Source organism: Rutidosis leptorrhynchoides, unplaced genomic scaffold (genome assembly GCF_046630445.1).
Source record: "Rutidosis leptorrhynchoides isolate AG116_Rl617_1_P2 unplaced genomic scaffold, CSIRO_AGI_Rlap_v1 contig389, whole genome shotgun sequence".
Taxonomy (NCBI): domain Eukaryota; kingdom Viridiplantae; phylum Streptophyta; class Magnoliopsida; order Asterales; family Asteraceae; genus Rutidosis; species Rutidosis leptorrhynchoides.
This window is the reverse complement of record NW_027266624.1, coordinates 53,964-71,897: the sequence shown is the minus strand read 5'-3', so window position 1 is coordinate 71,897 and position 17,934 is coordinate 53,964. Positions and strand designations below refer to the sequence as shown.

The 17,934-nt window shown below is 31.3% G+C and overlaps 1 protein-coding gene across 1 annotated transcript; it reads left to right on the top strand.

Annotated features, from left to right (window-relative positions):
* The first annotated feature begins 11,688 nt into the window (after positions 1-11,688).
* Positions 11,689-13,605, top strand: LOC139883367 (protein STRICTOSIDINE SYNTHASE-LIKE 2-like). Its single transcript, XM_071867550.1, has 2 exons — positions 11,689-11,969; positions 12,765-13,605. Exons 1-2 carry the CDS (start codon positions 11,689-11,691, stop codon positions 13,603-13,605), a joined length of 1,122 nt encoding a protein of 373 aa, XP_071723651.1.
* Positions 13,606-17,934: the final 4,329 nt, after the last annotated feature.

The window sequence follows — 17,934 nt, the reverse complement described above, 5'->3', positions numbered from 1 at the left end:
GTCCGATTCGACTTGTTCGAACCGATTATAATTGTCCGTCTCATATGTGATTGGATTTTTGACATGTGGAAGCCTAGTGATTATCTGATAAGATGAATATTGATTTATATTTATCTATGAGTGCCTTTCTTTATGTGCACTCCAAGTCAAATAATCTTTTTAGGAATATCTTTCTATCTTTTGGCTATAAATATTGGACAAACTCTTCATAATTTTCTATACCGAAAATTATGGTTTTATATCAGTTAGTCTTTGCATCCATTTTATCTACGTCGAGTTTAGATATCATAAGTTTCGAAGAACGTAGATTACATATTATGCTTATGATCTAGTTCTATAGTGGTTGTATCTTGTGAAGTCATACGCCGTTCTGACTGAAGCATAGTACGGGACGCATTACGCTTTAAGGAAAGCGATAACATCGACCTCCATAGTTTGTGTCTTTCTTCCCTTAAAGCTTTTATTCGAATTACTTTTATGCATGTTTTATTTGTTTAATTCGATGCTCATGTATGTATGTTCATGTATATTTAATTCCCGTTAAATTAATATGTATTCGTCAATTCTACGGGACGTATTACGCTTTAAGGAAAGAGATAACATCGACCTCCAAGGTTTGTGTCTTTTTTCCCTTAAAACTTTTATTCGATTTACTTTTATGCATGTTTATTTTGTTTAATTCGATACTCATGTATGTATGTTCATGAATATTTAATTTCTATTAAATTAATATGTATTCGTCGATTTTATTATATTACTCATGTGATTAATAAAATTCAATAACGTATATTCAGAATAAATTCAATTATTGTGTTTCTATTATCGCAATTTTTACATAATATTTTCAACATATATTTTATTACGCATTGCATCGTCTAAATTTCACATGCAAATCGATCGATCGATTGATGTTATTATCAATTTGGACATTGAAATCTCGCAAAATATTGTCATCAATATCAACTTATTTACTCAATCAGGATCAAGTTCAACCACAACAACATCCTCATAAAATTATAATCAACCACAACTCTTGAACGAGTGTTATCTCGCACTCGTTCAAAGGAGTGTAATATATACATATATGTATGTATATATAATCACATGTGCGACGTTTTTCGTCGTGTGTTTCAATATTACTCATGTGATGCACAATTAAATTAAATAAATTAATTGCCTTCTGTTGTTGGTTCATTGTATCAAGCTAGAGAAACAGTACTTAGTAATATAGTATTAATTAATTAATTAATTCAATGTTATTTAACTCGAGATGTTAAGTCACGTTCGATTGCAACAACAACTAACTCTATATTATACAATTCCAAAAAAAAAAAACTAACTATTATACTTACTAGCGATGCTTATTTTTCTTCAAACAAATACTACTAGCTAGGAATATGTCAATGTATATATATTTTTATACCAGAATAATACGTACGTTTCTATTCATGCGAGGGAAGTCCGAAAAATGTCAATGCATTTACATAATAGTGTATATATATACATCCATAATGTACAAATGTCATGATACACGAATGGTGAAATTATATACAAACATTTTTTTTTTCGTAGTTTATATACAAACATTTTTAACTATAACAAAGTTCATAAGAAATTATTCGTGAAGAAACAATAAAAAATGTAATAAAGATTCAGGTATAATGTAAGGAATTTATATATGTAATGGTACGTACATTAATTTTGATTAATGTTGTAGTTGCCGAATTGTGGTTTAATATTGTTTGATCACTTGATTCAAAAAATTTAATTTTGAATTTTACGAATATTATATAGAGAATAGATAAAATTGCTATCGAGACGACACATTTCATTAAAATGATACAATTGCATTGAATTATTCGATTCAATTGTAATTATTGAACCAATAATATATATGATTTTGAGTAGTATAACAGCTAGAGAAAGCCATGGAAGAATATCTTACCAAAGCTGTTAAGAGATACGATAACATGGTTTATGAGTGTCCACTTATGTCGATATATATTTAACGACGTGATACCCAACTTTATGTATGCCAGCTTCTTTTCAGTAGATTCGTAGGAAACAATTTTCGGGAGATAAGCTAATTAAGGGGACCAATATTAATAGTCATAACACATCAACTACAGAAAAGCCCTAGGACTATCGGTTTAACTTTAGTTATCTAACTGAATCGATCACTTTGTTAGATTGAGTTTTCGCTAGATTTCGACAGTACTAACTATCTAACTGATCAGTTGCTCAACTTCAAGAGATTTCAACATACAGTACTACAAGAAAAACTCGTAAGAGGAGAAAACCCGTTGCCAGTACACTTCATGTCCTTATACCAAAGTAACTAAATATTCCATCCGTCCCAAATTATATGCTAATATTTGTAATGTCACGATTCGGTATCTTTTGTCATGACTAGTGTCGTAATCCACTTAACCCCGAGATCATGACAAGCCTCAACATATTAAACTATGTCCAAATATAACTAACGACATGGTTTCATTAAATAATTATACAACGATCTCCGACTTAAAACAAAAATCGGCATTATAACATCTATGCCCACAATAAGCCCACGAGCCAAAAATCGGGAGTCATACAACCAAATTCTACCAACACGGAGTTTAACTAGATAAGAGTTTACATCGATAATTTAAAAGTCTAGACGACTAATGTACATGAAAGATATACCAAAAAGGAAAGTCGTAAGCTCCCGAAACGAGTCCTCGAGTAGACGAGGCTAGAGTACCAATCCTAGTCCTGCAAAATCTGAAATGAATATATATTTTTGGGTGAGTGGGGACCACTCAGTAAGTACTGAATATAATATACAATGTAATATAACAATAGTCTAACAAATTATATCCCAAAATTATCTCCAAAAAAGTTATAAAATTTTATTTGAAATGTCATAAATAGTTTTATCAAATAATCAAAAGAATATTTAATATTCTCAAATTATCAATTTCACAAAATTATTTTGTTACGATCCCATGATAAGCCAAGTAAATCACAATATAAATCAAATTCTAAATCTGAATAAAATCATAATTGCTTATCATGGCATGATTCTTATGGCGCGGGCTCCCTAAAACATGTCTAGGTACGAGTAACAACACGCCACCACGTCTTTTGGCTTAGGTGTGCAACCATTAGCCTCACCGTGGGCCCGTCATCGTTACAAATTTGTCACACTACCTCAATGATAGCAAGTGACAGGACCCAAAACTAGATAGTCCTATAATCGGTATGTTGTCGTATCCTACACATATGCCAACCAAATCACGTTTCAAAATCAACAATATATATTCACAATCCTGTCAATCCAATTATGCGCAACAATAGGATCTACAGCTCCCAAAAATTGAGGAGGATTTAACTTTTGAAAATTCGACAAAGAAACTCTATTAGCTGGATGAGCAACTATGGGGACAGGAGCTGGAGCAACTGGGCGAACAGGAGCTGGAACAACTGGGGGAACCAGAGGAGTTTGTGCAACCCCATGGACAGACTCAGAGATTGTATCCGCTTCTCCTTCATTATTAGTCTGGTTCCCGTCATACACAAAATCACCTCGTCCATAAGGATTTACTGCAGGTGGGCCCTAGGAGGATGCCCAACTCGGCCTCTTCCACGGCCTTTTCCTGCTCGTCTACATCTTCCTCTATCCATCTGAAATATGGAAATACGGTTTAATGAAACAACAATAGATAATTGAAAGAAATTGCTCGAAACGAGAAGGAAAACGATCCTATACTCCGTGTGGAATTTATAAAATAGAACTTAGCTCCTTATGACTCTCGAAACCTAGCTCTGATACCAATTTTGTCATGATCCGAAATCCTTTGTCATGACCGGCGTCATAATCCACTTAACCCCGAGATCACGACAAGCCTCAACATATTAAACTACGTCCAAATATAACTAACGGCATGGTTTCATTAAATAATTACATAGCGACCTCCGACTTAAAACAAAAATCGGCAATATAACATCTATGCCCATAACAAGCTCACAACCCAGAAATCGCAAGTCATACAACCAAGTTCTACCAACACGGAGTTTAATTAGATTAAGAGTTTACATCGATAATTTACAAGTCTAGACGACTAATGTACATGAAAGATATATCAAAAAGGAAGATCGTAAGCTCCCGAAACGAGTCCTCGAGTAGATAAGGCTAGAGTACCAATCCTAGTCTGGCAAAATTTGAAATGAAATATATATTTTTGGGTTCCTGTCATTTCTTGAGTGACATTGGTAACGAGGAAGGGCCTAAGGTGAGGCCTAGGTTGGCTTTGTGCTAACCAAAGCCAAAAGACGTGGAGACAGGTCATTACCGTTTCCGTAGCGATGGTGGGCTCGCGATGAGGCAGATGGTTACGCACCTAAGCCAAAAGACGCGGTGGCGTATCGTTACTTATACCTACACAGAATCTAGGTACCACGTGCCTACTGACCGACTGGGTTAAATGTCGGAGCTTTAGTGGATTAATAAACCACTTCGACTTTTTACTCAATCTTGATTTGATAAAACCATTTTAGCTGGTTTGGATTCTAAATCGATAAATCCTTATTTTAAAGCGGATTTGGATTTTTGAATTATAACCTATGATGAATTTTGATAAATAATATAAGTATATTCACTCTATGTTCTGAATCAACAAAGTTATTAAAATCTTTTAATCGATTTTGAAATTTCTGTGGATATATTGATTATTAGTGTATCTTTATATTTGGTATTTACTGAGTGTGTTATCTCTCATCCAGATATTATATTATTTTTCTTTGCAGTTCATAGATTAAGCGGTTCGAAAAAGCGTATAAAGATTCTGAGTTCGTTTTTCTTGAAAGATGTATATTCTTTTTATTCATTTTCCATTAGAATTTACTTCGTGTTGGTAGAATTAGACATAAATATAAATTAATTGTAATAACTTAAATAATTTAATACTTGTAAATTGAGAAATTGTATTAGGCTGGTCTTAATCTTTGGTCAAGAAGGTTACGGTCACGACTAGGGGGGTTTTTGAGTCGTGACATGTGATTTCACACAACTAAAAAAATATGTTTTTAAACTCATTTTCAACATAATTATGATTGTATAGACTAAAAAATCTCTTGAGACTTGAGGGTGAAGATGCTAAAGTTGGTGAGGGAGAGTGTATAGAAGACATGAAGATGAAATTGGTGAGGATTTAATGGATAAACACCATTAATGTTCTATAATCTTGTCAAAATTTATATCTAATTTAAAATAAAAATAATATTTATATTAATATCTAATTTGAGAAAAAAAAATATATACTACAAATAAAGTTCATAATTAAAAAATAAGCACTGAATTAGTTAAATCAACATCGATTTATTTTTATTGATGTTAAAACAAAAGTCCACCAAATGAATCGAAATATTTGTAAGCACAGTCTTATACATAAAAGATGAATGTATTACTTCCATCAACTCTTATTAATTGTCGCGTTTTATATTGGTGAGTAAATTTTATATTGACTAATCCATACTATATATGTTCATATGTTGCAAGAGGCCGGCGTCGCAACTTACAAGAACCTAATTATCATAAATTGATTGTCACACTTGAATATTTGATTTTTTTTTTTTTTTTTTTTTTTTGAATAACTTGAATATTTGATCTTGATGATCATCTCATGATACGTACCAATTAATTGAACAATTGTAACAAATATTTCAATCAATATCCAGCTAGCATGCATCTTTTAGTGTAGGACTCGTCAATTATAGAGATCATTGATCACGCTTAGTAAAAAAAAAGGGACAAGATCCCGGGAAGCGATATTTGGGTCTAAGAGAAACTCAAACTGAATTGGGTTGGCTAGAAAATTACTAGCATTGATAGAGGGGACAAGGTAGCGTAAAATTGGATTGGGGAAACATGTAAATGTGGTGTTCCTATTTGGGTTTTAGATGATACGATATACTATTTTTATATTTAAATAGATTTTAATTTTAAATTTTTCACACATATAAATATCATTAATTTTAATATATAAATCATTTTAATTTTATAATTTTTTTTTTCTATTAAAATATTATTCCTTTCATATATAAATAGAAAATGTCTAGATACATCAAATTTACAATAAATCTAAAAAGTGAAAACGTCTTCTATTTGTATACGAAAGGAATAATTATGTATGAAAAGAGAAATGAGTGGAAAGTTAGTGGAGGGATAAAAACGAAAAAATTGTATTGATATTCTAACAAAATCGAAAGGCAAAAAAGAAAAAATATCCCTAAAAAATCTCATCTATTAGTACAGGAAAGGAGCATGATAAATTTCCTTTTAAATTAATATATTGTTGGACGGAACTGAACTTCTACATCAAGAAAAGCAACTCTAAAACCACATAAGAATGCTTGCAGTTGCCGAAGCTCGAAACTTGGAGAAGAAAGAAATGATTGTCGGCTCTATAATAAAGATTTGATGATCTAATACTCTATATTTTTCGCTTTCTCTCACAGTGTTCTAGTATTTTTGTAAGATTTTTATCCCAAATTAAATTGGCTATTTCCGTTTTTCTAAGTACCAATGGAAGTTTCCGTCATAGCATTTTGGTCATGTTCAAATACACTCTTATAATACTGAAATAGACTTGTTTATTGAAAAAATAGCTTCGTTTCTTCAATGATGAAAACTGGCAATCTGGTTTGTCGATAGAAAATTAAAAATGGAAGTCTCCATAGCAATTCTCATCCTCAAGAGCTAAAATCTTACATACATTTCTTGACAACTCATAAATGCCTAACATGAACTTTATGAATCAATGTCTATAGCTGAAACCAGCTACAACTCAATTTCACTTCTCACTGACCACCATATATTTTATTTTCTACTACTTAAAATGGAAAAGGGACTTCATGAACAGATTCAATGACTCATTTTCAAGCTAAATGGACACTTGAGCCGCTTCAGTTCTTTTGTGATTGTAGAAATTTTGAAATTTTTTTTTTTTTTTGAAAGAAGAAATTTTGAAATATAGCTAATGATGGGAAAATAGACTAAATTGAACTGATAGAAAATCTAATCAAAAGAGGGCTTTTAATTCTCGGATAGATTTGGTCAAATTGATTCTTCAGTCATTTTCGCAAAGTCATTGAGATCATTTCTATCTATCTCCGTCGGCGCGATCAATTTTTATTGAATTGCAACCATGTCCTTCAAGTTTGTACCAGTTACACCATAGTCCTCCTATTTTTCACCATGTGCTTCTTCATCTAAATATGTGGTTAATCTCTTTTTCACTAGTAAATCCCGATTGAAGGCATTTTCATTCAACTGTTTTGAACCAATTCAGTCATGAAAATTTCGAGGAAGACTTTTGCAGCCCATTTTGCAAGAAGTGGACCTGCAATTTGGATATTCTCGTTTTATTTTATTAATGAATTAAAATATATTTATTGAAAAAAGGAAAAGAAAAAAAAAACTTCGAATTGTTCTTTTATGTATTTTTCTACATTTTAAGCTTCTTTTTTCCACAGTTGTTTTCTGGTTTGACATTTAGTCCAAAAAAAGTGTACAAAAAACATTATCAAAGCGGGCAAAAGAAGTATGAAAGACCACGTACTAAGCATTATCAAGGGGTCAAGACTCAAGAGAAGTGTTATTGAAAATTTTCTTATAGTCATTAAAAAAAAAAATTGTCTTTCGAGTAATCGAGTTTCGATATGGTACCCCAGTAACTAACCACATGCATGCATGTACATTTTTTATACATATTTCCCACAACAAATACACATTTATTAATATATTTATATATTGTATCTTTATTATTTCCTTTTTCCATATATATATTCATTCCGTCTCAAAATACATGATATTTTAAATTTTTAGATTCATTTATATATGCATATATTTAGTTAAGATTATTTACTAAATATATGTTATGTGAATGAATCTAAAAATTTAAAATATCATGTATTTTAATACGAAAGTATATATTTTTTAATTTATCTCCAACAATGTGGCTAAAATTGATGTAAAATTACTACTATTTTTGTTATGTTTGTAAAGATGGCATTTTATTACAACTCCAGGTCGGCTACAGATCGTATAGACAATGGTAATCCACCTTGCCATTACTTCATTATCGAGCGATCAAATGGGAAAGTTGACTGCCATTTCCCTAAGCATGAAGAAAATAAAATTGCAGGAATTAATTATGATCATTGTCTGATCTATTACAAATTGAGACAAATTTACAATGACATTTTTTTAAAGATTGTTTGATAAAATATTTTGTAATCTTAAAAAGAAATGGTAGCTTGTTTTTGTTATTTGAAACGCATGGAATTATCATCACATTAATTAATTCTTTTTAAAATAAAATTTGGATTGTGTATTAATTTCTTGATCTGTTTGTTAAAAACATGACAAAATGTTTGCCATGTCTGCATTCCAACATCCAAAACCTCTATATTCTGAAACCAAAAAAGAAAACACAATAGGCCAGGGGCCTAGGGCCGTGTCCTTTACATCATTGGCCCAGTTTACATAATCTCATAATCGTAAAATAACTTATTTTATCGTTCCACTTGGAATTAAATAAGATTAATATTTTTATTTCGTTTTTGATAAATTCGAAATTAAAATCAGTCTCTTTTAGTTTTGCAATTGCAACACCAAATTATTGTTAGAAAGTAGGGTTTGATGGTGGTTCCTTGACGGTCAAAACTGAACCAATATTGGAGTTCTCTTTATATATATATATATATATATATATATATCAAGTTTCTTACAATTTTGCCAAATCATTGTTTTAAAGTCTCAAATTGCAAATTCGGAGTGGACGATTTTGACTGGGAAAAGAATTAGGTTACATGCGTCGTTGTCTTGTCGATCGAGCCTTCGATGTCATCGATAGGATTTCATAAATAGATCTGGTGTGAGAAGGTCGAAGGATGAAGGCATGGTGAGATGGTTAGCGGCGGTGGAATGGAAGGGTGAGAGCAAGGCGTTAAATTGGTCAACTCATGTTAGTTGACTGTTTAAATGACGTTAATTAGCTTTTAATTGTAACTCGCTTGCGTGGAATTTATTTCCACGTGTCACTTTTACAAATAGATCAACACCCCAACAGCTAAAGCTACAGATGGCGCGTTACATGCTAACCAAAAACCTCAATCAAACTTGCTACAGTGTTGTTTACTTGCTTTGACAAAAATATTTTTAAAATTTAGACACAAAAAAGATAACATCAGGAAAAGTTGAGTTGTCATGTTGTAAAAAAATATTTTGATGTTCTCTCTTTCATAAGGTAAAGCGATAAAAATAAAAGATAAGATAAAAATAAAAGATGGGTTGGGCGGTGAAGTCGAATTTGGGCTTCATAAGATTAAGACCATTGTCCATTTTAGGCCTGGTCGATTAGATTCTAGACTAATATAAATCCGTAAAAAATCCTTGTAAAATAGTCTAGACGATAGGATAATTGACTAGTTTTTTTCAAAGCTTATTTCGTTCATTATCATATGGTATATTATTAAATATAGATTGATTCACAAAAACCTATGTAATAGGGAGAAAAGTTTATGGAGAAATATTGATCGAAAAAATGTTCATCGAGAAACAAAAATAATAATGTGTTTGTCTAATGGCAACGATAATAGGTATTGCATCTATAAGAATATATTCAATAGTTTCAATATCTTCTTTGCAGAGATGTAATTACTCCCTCCAATTTATATTAGAGGTTTGTTTTCATCTATTATTTGTTCAAGATCAAAACCCCATTTTAACTATAAGATGTTATGTACTTAAAAAGAAAACCTATAAGATGTTATGAGTTAGATATTTGTTATGTCACAAGTTGAAAACTAACTTGAGAAGGGGTGGAGATCACGGTGAGCTACTTCGATCTTAGTTGGAATCTGAACAGAAGAGCGATCGACGACTACGGTCTGGGGTCACTCGCCTCACGATTTGGAGATTTGGGGCGTCATGTCATTGATTTAGGGAGTTATACCTACAGGTAGGGGTTTTGTTTTCTAAAACAAAAAGTATGTGAGCAATAATTATCCAATTGTTAGTTAGGTGAGTTTATTTATGAGGGTTTATATAGACAAAATTTATACTTAAAATAACCTATTTATCTTCAAACATGACGGTTTTACAAGTCTCGACAGAGTTTCTTTCTTCATATTCTCCTAGGTCGGGCTCTGAGCCTCTTCGAAGGGAGACCTGGCGATCCATGACTTATCAAGTGACTATAGCGACCCGGAATGACACACCGAGCAACTCTCGTCTCTTGATATGTGCCACTCATGTCTTATTCTAATGGAAAACGATGGAAGAAGATTTCATATACAACGGTAGAACGAACGAAAGAATAGTCACGTTTGGATAATATATCCTCTCTATTGATTGAAGTAGTGTATTAATTTTTGAAGTTCAATTTTGTAATTAAATTAAAATATGGTCAAAATTTATAAGTATCAACTATCTCGATGATGTACTATATGTTTAAGACCAAGTCATGAACTTAATGCGTATATCATTATTCAAGATATTTAAGGAAGATTTTTATTTTAAAAAAAAAACAAAATCATAATGATTCGAATGTTAATGATAATATATAATAAAGCACAAAAAAAAGGTATTATAAAATTAAAATGAGCATATGAAGGCATGAAGCACATCAAGTTTGACCACTAATTTTGTTGATACTTCAGAAGTTAAAATGGATTCACTTATTCTTAATATATAAAGCATGTAACACACACTTAACATTTTAATTTAAATATAAGCCAGATGGAAACTTATTTTATACAGTCATTTATATACACATCTGTCGAACATTTTACTCCATAGGAAAAATTAAAATTAAGACTACAAAAATGTCAATTTCAAATAAGAACCGATACATAGATGAATGGCCTCATGGTGGATCGTATAATTTTTCTTCATATACATGCAATACTTTTTTTTATATATAGTACAAGTTAACAAATGGAGATTATTCTATGAATTTAATTAATCTAGATCCCAATTTTATGGGTCTATAATAATTATGGCGTGTGCAAAAAAAAAAAAAAGTATCACATGGAAATATTTTGTATGCGTGTACTAAGGCGAGCAATTTGAACCCAAAAATTAACCCAACCAAAGTATTGGTCGATCGAAATAGCTATAGTGGCCAACAACAACATCACTACAGATCTCGAATACACAGTATATGTTATGGAGTATGTATAATTAAATTAAGATCTTTATAAAATTAAAATTTCTTCTCTTCTAAAAAAATATTTAAAATAAATAATAAATGAAAAGGCAAAAGTGAAACTATTTTTTTGTGCATCATAAATTTTTCTTTGCGTGGTCAAGAAGGAGTCCTTCTAGAAAAAAAAAAATAATAAAAAAAAAATGTAACATATATATTATATATAGCCATATCATGTTATGTATATCGTGTATATAAAACAAATCTTTTCACTCATTTTTTGAACTAGATCAAGTCAATTGTTCAACTTAATTTAGTTCTAGGCTGCCAGAGTACTCTAATGGAAGAAAAACGAATAAAATATATTATTATTTAAATGAAAATGCATACACATGCTATATATTTAAACGCACGCTTTTGTGGAAAAAATAATATATATGGACTCCTATCTTGTACGATTTGCAATACTCATCACTTTCCTAAATTTTTTGCAACGATGTATGTTCCTTTGAAGATAGCCTTGTCGGTGATATTTTCTGTGGTGGTGGCCGCCGTGGTCGGCCGCATGTGTACTTCACAGCAAAGTCATGATGAGCTTATAACTGGTCAATGGCAACCGGAACCTTTGCCGGAGGTTGAGAATGCGAAAGGACCTGAAAGCTACGCTTATGATCCCAACGGCGGTGGCCCTTATGCTGGCGTCTCCGATGGTTGGATCGTGAAGTGGGTCGAAGCCGAACGCCGGTGGATCGATTTCGCCTTCTCTTCTCCACACAGGTACTTGTTTGTTTCCTCGAAAACGATATTTGGTTCATTATTGATATCATTTCAAGATAGTATATAGTATGTACAACTTGCTCGATTAGTTGACATATCATTTTCAAACCCTCTAGCTCTTACTCACTACTTACGCTTCTTCGCTTCATCCTTCTTAAATTATATTATGTTTTGATTTTTATGATAAAAAAATCAAAACATAATGTATTTCGAGACGGATAGTAATAAATAATCCGACATATTTCATCATCTATAATAACATGATACGTTTTTTAGAGATTATGAAAATAATCAATACATCTAGCTAGCATTTAAAGAATTTAATATCTAATTAGAGAATTGGCCAAATATTTACGTCTGGGACATCTAGCTAGCATTTAAAGAATTTAATATCTAATTAGAGAATTGGCCAAATATTTACGTGTGGGACTTGTTCGTTATCTTGTCCAAAAAATACTCAAATATATTTTACGTATATTCTAGATCATGAATGTGGTATATTTATTTATAGAATTTAATTGTCAAATGAATTAAAAAATTTATGATGATGCTTCCGTCCCTAATTAAGTGTCACATTTCCTATATATTTTATATGTGAGATGTGACAATTAATTAAGAAAAAAAGGAGTATTTAGAATAGTGGATTAAATAGGAAAAAAAAATTTAATTTAAACTTATCAAATTAACATATTTTTGTAAGATAAAAAAATATATTAATGCCATCAAATTTGGGATGGAATGAGTATATGAATATTTCACTTGAGTTTACTTTGACTGTTAACGTATTACGATCAGAGAGGGATGTGGAGATCCAAGCATGGAGCACATCTGTGGCCGTCCATTAGGCGTACGATTCAATCAATCGAGCGGTGATCTATATATCTGTGATGCCTACTATGGCCTACTCAAAGTGGGTCCCAAAGGTGGGGTCGCCACCGTAATTGCCAACCAAGCTGAAGGAATTCCTTTCAAGTTTACAAACGGACTGGACATCGATCCTGAGACTGGAATCCTCTATTTCACACACAGTAGCTCTAAATTCGATAGACGGAACTATATCCAGACGTTACTTACCGGAGACGCTTCGGGAAGATTGATGAAATATGACCCGACAACGAAGCAAGTCACCGTGCTTGTTAACAATCTTGCATTTCCTAATGGAGTGTTGATGAGCGATGATGGTAACTACATTTTCGTAGTAGAAATGCTCAAGAAAAGAGTTATAAAGTATTGGATTAAAACGGAAAAAGTAGGAACGATCGAAGTCTTTGCTCGACTCCCCGGAGCCCCCGACAACATCCACAAGAGTCCTAGAGGAGGATATTGGGTTGCCATTTATTCGAAGAACGATAAATTTATGAAATTCATACAGGAAAGACCGGCAATCGGCAAGTTCTTGAGTAGTTTGCCTATCGATCCAATGAAAATATACTTGCTTATGAGCAAGCTTAAATTAAAGATAATTCCTGGAACGGGAGTTCGGCTGGATGAAAATGGTGAGGTGCTGGAAGAATTTTTCGATGAAAAATCGGGAGCTTTAAGTGAAATAATGGAAAAAGATGGATATGTTTGGGTTGGATCAGTGAATGTGCCAGTTGCAATTAGATATAAGGTACGAGATGATCAATTGGCTTAAACATTGTGTATGATGATGAGAATATATGGACATGTTTAATTATTACTATATACTTCCTTCGTCTCAAATTATGTCTCAAATTAGATGTAAATTTTGACAAATTTAAAGAACATTAATTATGTTAATCCATTATATTCTCATCAATTTCACCATTTTCACCCTCATGTTCTCCTATGCATTCTCTTACTAATTTCACCATCTTCACCTACATGTTTTTTATGAGAGTTTTAAGTCTATATAATCATAATTATGTTGAAAAATAAATTTATAATCATGTTGTTTTAATTTGTATAAAATTTCATAAATTAACATCTAATTTGGGACGAAAAAAGTATGTAATTGTTGTTGTGTTGAGAAGAATGTACAAGATACAAATACGATTTTAAGAATGTTACTACATCTCTCTTGTTGCTTGATAAGGTTGTAATCCTCCGAATCTATAAATGGATTTGGGCTTGCCTTATATTACCTTCAAACGGGCTTATGCTAGCGAGAGTGAGCGTCGATTGCTAGTGCCATTGTGCTTAGAGTTTATTCCGCGATACAAATTTAGTACCACCACCTTTTCACAATAATTCATATTTTAGTTAAAATTATATTATCAGGGACGGATTTAAAATTGGATGTCGGGTAAGACCGAAAGTAGTCATAAATTTTTTGGATGTATGATTAAATTTGAGTGAGATCAATGAGAGTTTACGCACTATCTGTATCGAATTTTGTTAATGATATTTAATCATGATATATTTTTTTCCATAAGCAATAGTGTATCCAAGATATTAATATAGTGAGAATTGTGGAAAATTCAAATCGCACTGCGAAAATTTATAATTAAATTAAATCGTGATTCATAAAAAAATTAATCACAAGTAACAATCAATTTTACTGTTTAACTGAAATTTAATTCATTAAACTAAATTTACTATTAAAAAAATTGTAAAATATGTCTAATACAATCATACTAAATACTAATAGAAATAAACTATTTACATTGATCCAATTTATATTTGACGATTATTTATTTAAACGTTAGTAATCATATTTGTATATGGTATATATATTAGTTTAATTCATATTTGATGATGTCTTAAAAAAAATTGATGACCAAAAACTTTGGTGGATGTCTTTGGAAAAAAATTATATTTGAGGACTAACGATTTTAGTAGCCATATTTATAAGGAATATATATGCATATTATATAATTTTTAAAATAAAGGAGAGAAGAGAAAAAAATCGCCTCTAGCATTCGAACCTAGAGAACATTGAATACAGGACCATCAGATATATACCACTAGGTTACTATGTCACTTCAATTCCTTTTCGATGAACAATTTATATATATTTCTTTTTTATAATTTAATTTTTTTCAAAAAGTTGGATGGGACCGTGGTTCCCCAGTTTGTATGTGGGTCCGTCCCTGAACATTATGTAATTAATCATGTATAATAAAAGTATTTTTATAAAAAAAATACTCTTTCCGTATTTGTATTGAAAAATTTGTATCTATTTTGGGACGGAGATAATATATTTTAAGTTTTCTTAATTTAAACAAGCATCATGTATAGCTTAAAAAATATTTTATTTGATAAAAATATATTCATGATACATGATTAATTATTTCATGTCATTTTAATCAAAACATCAACTATTGTGAAACGGATGGAGTGTGATAGTTGAAACGGGTGGCGTATCAATATAGATATCCTCATTGGAAACATTACATCAAAAATGAAGAAAAAAGCATTAGAAAAAAAAGTATAGGTATCTTCAAAGCACAAAATGCCAATAAAAAAAAGAAGAAAATGTTAAGTTATAAGTAGGGCCCAACTTCACCAACTCATCTTAATGGGCCCCCGCAAGACGTCAAAACCTGGGCCCTTACCTTTTGATGCGCCGTGGCCCATATATGCCATTCACTGAGTGACATATTACTCTCTCTGTCTCAGCCTTTCATTTCGTCTTTGTAAAATTTGTGGTTTAGCATTTCCTTTTAATTTCAACCTCAAAAATTTCCGGACCGATGAATTTCAGGGTCGTAAAAGATTATTATATCGATATCGTTCGTTTAAGTCTAGAAACATCGTCAATCAATGGATTTACATGATGAGTACGAGTAGCATGTATACGGCTTTTCTCGGCTTTAAAGCCCGCTAAATCGGTTACTTTAAGAAAATATTGAACAAATTCCGAATACAATATTAACCATGTTTTTCAAATATACTTGAACTTAGATCGAATTTTAAATATATAATAATTGCATAATTTTATTTATATTATATATGTGTCTTATTATGAATATGATGTACAATAAGAATTATCAGGTCATGAGATGTAGAAATAACAAAAGAGAGAGGCTCGATGATAAAATAAAAGTTGACGAATTCCAAAAATTTCTTTCCCACATATATAGTGTATAGCGCCTCAAATCCTCAATGTTCAGAAAATTGCAAAAATAATTTTTAAAAAATACATGTGGACATATTGAAACGAAAGCTGAGAAGGTGGACAAAAGTAGTCCGACCGGTTTTCGGGTTGCCGGTCGGACTGATTAATTTGTTAATTAATCACTAATCCAAACCGGCATTGACGTGGCCGGTCGAAGGACACAAAACCGGCATTGGGGTTGCCGGTTTGAAGCAAGACCGGCATTAAAGCTGCCGGTCATGCGTTAAAAAAAAAAAAAAAAAAAAAAAAAAAAAAAAAAAAACTTTGGACCGGCAATAAGGCTGCCGGTCCAGTTCAACAAGCCTACAACTCGGAATGCATTCAACAAGCCTGCAACTTGGAACCCTGCAACTTGGAACAGCTCAGAATATAAAAAAAATCCGAGTTGTAGTGTCATTGAACATATATTCTGAGCTGTTCCAAGTTGTAGGATTCAAAGTTGCAGGCTTGTTGAACTCATTCCGAGTTGTAGACTTGTTGAAGGTTTATTCCGAGTTGTAGGCTTGTTGAACTAGACCGGCAGTCTTATTGCCGGTCCAAAGTTTTTTTTTTTTTTTTTTTTTTAATTTTCACGCATGACCGGCAGCCTTAATGCCGGTCTTGCTTCAAACCGGCAACCCCAATGCCGGTCTTGCTTCAAACCGGCAACCCTGATGCCGGTTTGGCTTGCTAATTACGGTGATTAGTCGGAGCGGCATCGTGAAATCCGGTCCGACTCTTTCATGTCCACAACATCCAATTACTGTTCATAAAAGTACTGTGCCCCCTCAATGTTGTCAACTCACCATTTCTTATCTAAGTATTAATATTAGCTTATAAAATAATTATACTGATCATATATACTCTCCGTCCCAAAATAAATAAAAATTGTATTGAAAAATTGCATCTATTTTGAGACGGAGATAGTATATATAATATGTGATTGGTTAAATTTTTTTTCTTTCTTTTTGATGATCATTGGTTAATTCCTTACCATTGACGGTTGCGTGTATGATCTGCCAATAACAAGCATATGTGACATTCCTTCCCTTTGGATGATCATCATGTAATGTAACTGATTGGAGTGAACGTGTTACGTGTGAAAGTCAGCAAATTAGTACTATACTTACGCAATTATATACTGTATGTCATTTTCTAAATAAATGAATGAAGTCCTCAATTATGATGTTGCATTAAATATTGCTTCAATCTACATAATTAAGTGATCATATGGGAATTGTCAAACTATGACGTTCATGGGAAATGTTAATCTATTTACCAGCAAGATATCTAGCTGAAATTCGAAAATCTACTTAGGTTAATTATAATCTTTAAGTACAGTGATCTCTCTTTGTTATTATTTAAAAAAATAAGCCAATACATCTATCAGTTGGAAAAAAAATGTTTACCTTTAAAAATTAATAATTTAAATATATCATAAAAAAATTAGATAATAATTATTAGTACTAAATATTATTCAATATATGTCAAATATCATATTAAAAAAAATATTTTAATTTTATATCAATTTTAATTATTTTGATTTTATTTTAAAATCTACAATCTTATTAGAATTAAAAAATTTATTTTGCTTTCAAAAATAATAAACATAACAAAAAGTAAAAATCACATATCGAAATTTGATTTCATAATAAAATTTATAATTACATCTAATTAATTTAATTGTTTTTATTGTTTAAAAAATAAGATGTGCCGGTTTTAGTTAGGAATAGAACAAAAGAACATAATGAATTTTTATTATGAATAATATTTTATTAAAAAATTTGAAATAATAATATATATATTTTAATTTTATTAGGAATAATTTTTTAATTAAGATGCCCATTCCATTTTAATTAGGAATAGGCAAAATAGATATAATTTATTTTAATTAAGAAAAATATT

Bases quoted from the DNA above. Each gene is read 5' to 3' on its own strand.
- LOC139883367 (XM_071867550.1), top strand. From the start codon at position 11,689: ATGTATGTTCCTTTGAAGATAGCCTTGTCGGTGATATTTTCTGTGGTG. The intron at 11,970-12,764 runs GTACTTGTTTGT...TATTACGATCAG, and splicing joins GCCTTCTCTTCTCCACACAG to AGAGGGATGTGGAGATCCAA.